The 7383-nt window shown below is 39.8% G+C and overlaps 1 protein-coding gene across 1 annotated transcript in view; it reads left to right on the top strand.

Annotated features, from left to right (window-relative positions):
• Nucleotides 1–3848: 3848 nt before the first annotated feature.
• Nucleotides 3849–7383, top strand: part of LOC102206429 (NACHT, LRR and PYD domains-containing protein 3-like) — a 5552-nt gene continuing 2017 nt past the window's right edge. The window contains exons 1-4 of the mRNA XM_013914610.1: nucleotides 3849–3978; nucleotides 5152–5283; nucleotides 6505–6578; nucleotides 6702–7198. Of these exons, the coding sequence (XP_013770064.1) occupies nucleotides 3866–3978; nucleotides 5152–5283; nucleotides 6505–6578; nucleotides 6702–7198 (816 nt within the window). The 5' untranslated portion in view covers nucleotides 3849–3865. The remainder of the gene's footprint in view (nucleotides 3979–5151; nucleotides 5284–6504; nucleotides 6579–6701; nucleotides 7199–7383) is intronic.

Raw genomic sequence — 7383 nt, 5'->3', positions numbered from 1 at the left:
ACTGATCAGTCTATACATCCATACAGAGCATTTAACAGCAGGACACTGGTGGGTTTCTTGACATTCACTTATATTTCTGAGAGATTAAGCTTAAGACTGACTCAGCTGTCACAAAACCATTTGTTGTTTCACAGCCATAACTCTGTCCTAGATGACTCCCTAGTGTTTCCTTGTTTTCTCTTCCCAGTGTTCCCAGTGCTATCATATTTACATTCCTCAGCCTGCACGCTTTGCGCCACCTTCCACCATGTTAACTGTGTGTAGTACAGCACCACTTGCATAAAGTTGGGACCCTGCGCTAAAGAGAACACAAGGATCTCTCATAAACCCAACTTTAATTTATAACAGAACATGGAAACGTTAAAAGAACAAAACAAAACATGCAATCAGATCAAAACATCTGAAATAGCACCACTTTAAGAAAAACACAAGTTCATTTAGAATTTAAGGACAACAAAACGTAAAAAAAAGTTATGACTGGAAAAATAAGTGATACTAGAAAGAAACAGCTGTTAACACGTCAGTAACATGTTTATGTTTATTTAAAAAAAAGCATGTTAAAGTTAAAATGAACTGAGGTTCACAAATCTGCAAAAAACTGTGTTTCAGAATAATGCTCCTCAACATAAAATATCTCATCTGCAGTACATAACATCATCACACGACAATCTGAAGAAATCTCTGAAAAAGGCTGAAAATGAATATTGGGCCTACTGTGATCTTTGGGCCCTTCAGGAGGCACAGCATTAAAAACAGGTATGATTCTGTCACGGAAATCCATGCATGGATTCGGAAACACTTCCAGAATTCCCTGTCTGTCACAGTTCACTGTGCCATCTGAAAATGCAGGTTAAAACTTTAACATACAAACAAGAAGCCATGTGAACATGATCCAGAAAACCTCCTGCCTTCTCTGAGCCAAAGCTCATTTAAAATGGCCTGAGACAAAGTAGAAAACATGGATCCTGAGTCGTCTGGAATAAAGACGAGAGGGACCATTCTGGCTTGTTATCAGTGCTGCATCTCTGATGGTAAGGGGGTGCATTAGTGCCAATGGAATTGGGAGCTTGCACATTTGGAAAGTATCCATCAATGCTGAAAAGTATATACAGGTTTTAGAGGAACATATACTGCCATCTTTTTCAGGGAAGGCTTTGCATGTTTCAGCAAGACTGCATACTGGATCTACAACAGCATCATGGCTTCATAGCAGAAGAGTTGTGGTGCTGAACTGGCCTGCCTGCAGATCAGACCTTTCACCATATGAGAGCATTTGAAGCATCATGAAATGAAAAACAACAAAGAGGATCCAGGACTGTGGACTCCCATCATTCTTATATCATATTATTTTATTTACCTGATAAATCTCCCCACCTTTAATATAAAACCTGTTGAATGCAGCTTTTGTATAAATAGTTAAAAATTGTAAATTCTATTTATGTATAAAATATATTTTTACATAATGTGTTTAAAGCTGCTCAGTTTAAGAATGTTCTGGACGAAAAGTTACACGAGCTCCATCAGAAACTTCAAAATCGTTCAGACCTAGAGCCCGGTTGGTGACTCCACCACAACCACTGGGGACAAATGTTTATCCCTCGACCGGTTGGCGAGTGGCCGCTGGAAGCTGCTTTTTGTTTTTAGGTGAAACCAGTCGTCTGCTGTGCTTCACTAAAAACCTTCGTGTGATTGCTCTGGTTGCAAGCAGATTGCTGCAGTTGTCATAGTTTGCGTAGAAGATGCTGACTTGCCTACAATCGGTGCCAACTAGTCACCGAGCAGTATTGAAGCAGTGAAAGGGGCAAACAAATCAGAAACACACTACAGCATGGATGCATGACTTTAGCTTCCCAAAACATAAAACTTTTTTGAAACTCCTGTGACAAAACTCCTGGAGTTTCTTTTGTTAAGATGCTTGTTTGAAAATCCCGTGTTTATGACTCGGTCAGCTTCAAAAGCAGCAGCTCAGTGTTCATATATGTATTTAAACCATCTGTGGAATTTTAAAAGCATATTTCAGGCATCTTACCAAAGAGTTTTCCATGTTTATAGACTAATTCCTGCAGCACTTAGATAAACAGGATTTCTGTTGATCCTCGGTGCTCTTCAGCAGCTTTAATGTCAGAACATTTCTACCTTGATGTGTTTGGAACAGACCTGATCTCTTAGTTTGGTTCATCGTGTTTTGTTTAGATAATGCTGATTTCCTTCCTTTTTGCTCTTTCTACTCTGCAGAGCAGTTATATATTCTTCTGCAAAAACCTGAAAAACATTTGAGCTGTAAACATTTTATTTTCATTTAAAGCAGGAATGTCAAAAGTGTTTGGACAGTGAATGTTCTGGTGTCAGAAAGTCCTGTTGCACCATGTAAATAAAGTTCAGTGAAGAAATATCTTTATCTGTCACAGTGAGTTTAAAGAGTTTTGGGAGAATCTGTGCTTTTAAAAACAAATGTAAAAGTTTTGATATAAAGAGTTTTATCAATGGTGCTGTATGGTGTGGTGTCATCTTCTATCTTTCAGTACGCTAGCTGCCTGTTCACAGTTTAAAAAGTTATTTACATTCACACAGAGAAACTGTTTTTCAGAATTTTGTTCTGGAGTTTAAATTAAGCTTTCATAAAAATCAAAGCCTCGAAGGATCATTAGGCAGGAGGTGCTGCTATGGACAATTAATTTCACCAGGCAGGAACAAGCTAGTCCAGTGCACATGCTCAGTAGGAATCTGTCCCTGTCTTTGTAAAAAGAGCAAGACTTCAAGATTTACAAGTCTTCGTAATTAATCCCTCCACTTGATTTCTGTCATGTCTTATTTCAGTGTCCACCATTCTTGGTTCAATCTTAACATTTCAATTGCTTATTTAAATAAATATAACTTTTAATTAATCGATGTTAAAAGAGTTTTAGGATCCAAATATACTCTAAATCTAAAGTAAGAGAATTCATGATAATAGTGGATCATCATAATAAACAACTATAAATGAATCCCACATCTGGTACTATACGTGCTCTCATCCACTAGAGGGAACTTGAGGGCAGAAGAAAATTAAGCAAACATGAGTAATTAAACAAATACATTCAGTAAAGGATTCCATACCCTCCCTCTCATAGCCCTCTCATAGAGTGCAAAATTAATATTTCTTCGTTCCGTTATGTTTAACCAGTTTAATGACGTGTGGAAATCTGACAATGAGTCAGGTCATTTTGATGAGAATTCTAGAAAAGTGTTGATAAACTGTCAAACCCTGCTGCGGTTGTGAAGTTGAAATGCCATCATCCTATAAGAAGGTTAAACTGTGGTCACGTGATCTCCTCAAACGTAAAGTGGTGGAGAAGCTGTAAAACAGAAAGTGAAACCAGCGGGTGTCGCGGAGGTTTGTTGAACTTAACATAAAGTCCAGGTAAAGATCACTGCGGTGCTCTTGCGTCTCTTTAACAATCATGTAATCGATTGTCTTTCCTGTGTTCGGGTGGATCACCCGAACACAGGAAAGATCACGTAATTCAATTCAATTTTATTTATATGGCGCCAAATCACAACAAAAGTCGCCTCGAGGCGCTTCATATACTTATACGTACTTGTGTACATGTTGAAACAGCCGACAGAGCAAAAGTGGACAATAAGGTGAGAGTAAGAGAGAGAGAGTGGACTCTCTCTCTCTTACTCTCTCTCTCTCTCTCTCTCTGTGTGTGTGTGTGTGTGTGTGTGTGTACTGGTCTTGGGTGACTTTTGAACAAACCTGTCTTCATTCTCACGTTGTGCGTTCGCAGAATTGTTGTTTACAAGTGCTTGAAGATGAATACCCCGCCTCTCGCCCTATGACAGCTGGGATAGGCTCCACCCTGAAAAGGAGAAGCGGAAGCGAATGGATGGATGGATGGAGGAGGACAGAACACCGTCTCCTGTGTCTATGGCCAGTGACTGGTCCAAAGGTCGTCCCCCAAACTTCAGTAATGAACCGGGACCCTCAGACACAAAGTAAGAGGCTGTTTCTACTTTACACTGACCTGAAAATGAGCCAGAGTCAGTGGTAGTGTCTTTAGTTGTAGAATAATGTTGTTCTTCCGGTTTTTGTTTTGTTTTTATTGTTTTTGTTAAATACCACAACTACCTGATACCTCTGCATAGTTAGGGACTCCACCCAGGGACTAGGGTGACCAGATACCCACAAACTAAATGTAGGGTAAAGACTTAAAAAAAATCTTACTAATACACTTTTTGGGTTTCAGGCATGTTATTGATGATGTGAAGGATAAACCTATAAAGAACACAGAAAAAGGAACAGTAAAATCAAACAGCAAACTGTACATATAACGTTTATTTCCCAGCATAGAATCTATAATACACTTAAAACAATCTTTAAATGAAAGACTCAGAGAAAACGTGTTGTGAAAGTCGGAACATAATCCGCTCCTGACAGTTTTCATTTCTGTTGTGTCAGCAGCAGACTTGGTGTTGTTTAAGGGTTTCAGAGTAAAAATGAAATATAAAAACAGATTTCAAATGTAGTGTACGTACAAACTTCTTATGAGGTCAGCGGAAAGTGTCCTGTTTCAGGATCAGATATTCAATTCAATTCAATTTGATTTACATAGCGCCAAATCACAACAACAGTCACCTCAACGTGCTTTATATTGTAAGGTAGACCCTACAATAATACATACAGAGAAAAACCCAACAGTCATATGACCCCCTATGAGCAGCACTTTGGCGACAGTAGGAAGGAAAAACTCCCTTTTAACAGGAAGAAACCTCCGACAGAACCAGGCTCAGGGAGGGGCGGGGCCATCTGCTGTGACCGGTTGGGGTGGGAGAAGGAAAACGGGATAAAGACATGCTGTGGAAGAGAGACAGAGATTAATAACAAGTATGATTCAGTGCAGAGAGGTCTGTTAACACATGAGTGAATGAGAAACATGACTGAAGAAGAAATACTGTATCATGGGAATCCCCCAGCAGCCTACACCTACTTCAGCATAACTAAGGGAGGATTCAGGGTATGGGGCCTGATTATTTAAGACCTTGTATGTGAGGAGCAGGATTAATTCTTATAGAACAACAATGCTGTTGTGAAAATGTTTGGTACCAACAGAAAACAAAAAATTTAAATTAAAAAATCGATATTTGTTATGTATTGTTGATCCTCATTAGGGGAAACAATAATTTGGAGGAAGAGGAGGATGGAACATCGTCCCTCGTGCCCAGCTGTATGTCTATGGCCAGTGACTGGTCCAAAGGTCGTCCTCCAAACTTCAGTAATGAACCGGGACTCTCAGACACAAAGTAAGAGGCGGTTTCTGTTTTACACTGACCTGAAAATGAGCCAGAATCAGTGGTAGTGTCTTTAGTTGTAGAATAATGTTGATCTTCCTGTTTTTTGTTTTTTCCCTGCAATTCATATGTAATAATTTTATTTTTATTGTTTTTGTTAAATACCACAACTACCTGATACCTCTGCATAGGTAGGGACTCCACCCAGGGACTAGGGTGACCAGATACCCACAAAGTAAATGTAGGGTAAAGACTTTTTTAAAAAATATATCTAACTAGCACACTTTTTGGGTTTCAGGCATGGTATTGGCAATGTGAAGCATAAAAATACTCATTTATTTGAGTGCAGTTTTCCAATTTACCATGCTAGCCTGTAAATTGGAAGTACCATTCGTACTCACATTCACACGTATAGGTAATAACCTAACTCCACTTACTGCATGCCTTTGGACTGTGGGAAGAAGTCAGAGTTTCTGGAATGAACCCACACAAACACTGATAGAACATGTAAACTCCATCCCAGATAGATCAGGGAAATACAAAAACTAACTGAAAAACTTTAAACCAGGGCCAGTGTCTTGCAGGTTTTAGATCTCACCCTGGGTCAACACACCCGGATCAACTGATTAGTTCATTACCAGGCCTCTGGAGAACTTCAAGACATGTTGAGGAAGTAATTTAGCCATTTAAATCAGCTGTGTTGGATGAAGGATACATCCCCACCCCGCAGGCACTTGAGGCCTGGAGTTTCCCCACTACTGACTTAGACCCTCCAACTCTCCCCATAGAGGTCTGAGAGATCTTCTAGAAATGGTGATGTTAATTTCTGGTTAATCGATTGGTCAGTAGGAGATTATTTTATACCAGTTAATCTCCAATCTTGAACGTAACAGGATAGGTTACCATGGCGATTTACCTCGGTAAGAAGTGAACCACCTTCACAGCTGGACAAAATGCTGCTTGGTAGTAGAGTCCTCAGGAAGAGACCGAAAAGCAGATATCAGGAAAATACTGTCATGATAAACCCTCTTCCTTGTAAACAGATGTGTCGACAGGGTGCTGAGAACTCATGTTTTGGATTAATATAAGTTCTGATGGTGTAAAAGGAAATGATTATTGCTTGATAAGTAAAGAAAGAGCATTGACTTAGTAATAGACCATACTGAGACTTTCAACTTAATTAACTTCATCTTTAGCCACATGGCCAGAATAAGTTTCCCTTTCTATCCACAGAAAGAACAAGTGTGTGCAGGAGCCCGTGTCCAGTTCTGAATTTTGGACAGCCAGTAGGAGCAGCTGTGTGCAAAGTAAAATTGAGCATCTGTTTGCTGATGGAGTCATTAAAAAAAACTAAGCAATATATGTTAAATGTTAAATATATGTAAAAAACTATATATAAATTTTGTTTTATTGTCTATATTGTCTTTCAGTAGATGATGGCCTTCAGGAAGTTTTCGATGAACATAAAGTCTGTTTGAAGATGCGATGTCAATCTGTGACTGAGGGAACTGTTAAAACAGGAGGTGAAACTCTCCTCAACGCAATCTACACTGAGCTCTACATCACAGAGGGACAGAGTGAGGAGGTTAATACCCAACATGAAGTGAGTCAACTTGAGAGAGCTTCAAACAAGAAGACCCTCCATGATGCTCCAATTAAGTGTTGTGACATCTTTAAAGCCTTACCCGAACAACAAATGCAAATCAAAGTGGTTCTGACCTACGGTGTTGCTGGCGTTGGAAAAACCTTCTCAGTGCAGAAGTTCACTCTGGACTGGGCAGAAGGTTTGGAAAACCAAGACATCAGTGTGGTGGTTCTGCTTTCATTCAGGGAGCTGAACCTGATCAGAGATGGGCAGTATAGTCTCCTGGAGCTGCTCCAGGTTTTCCATCCAACATTACAGAAGGTCACAGCAGAGAAGCTGGCTGTCTGTAAACTTTTGTTTATATTTGATGGTCTGGATGAAAGCAGACTTTTACTGGATTTTACTAAGAGGGACGTCATGTCTGATGTCACACAGAAGTCAACGGTCACGAATCTGCTGACAAACCTCATTGAAGGCAGACTGCTTCCTACGGCTCTCATCTGGATAACTTCCCGACCAGCAGCGGC

This window comes from Pundamilia nyererei, unplaced genomic scaffold, assembly GCF_000239375.1.
Source record: "Pundamilia nyererei isolate P.nyererei 1_Seehausen unplaced genomic scaffold, PunNye1.0 scaffold00210, whole genome shotgun sequence".
Lineage (NCBI taxonomy): Eukaryota > Metazoa > Chordata > Actinopteri > Cichliformes > Cichlidae > Pundamilia > Pundamilia nyererei.
This window is presented reverse-complemented; position numbering and strand designations above follow the sequence as displayed.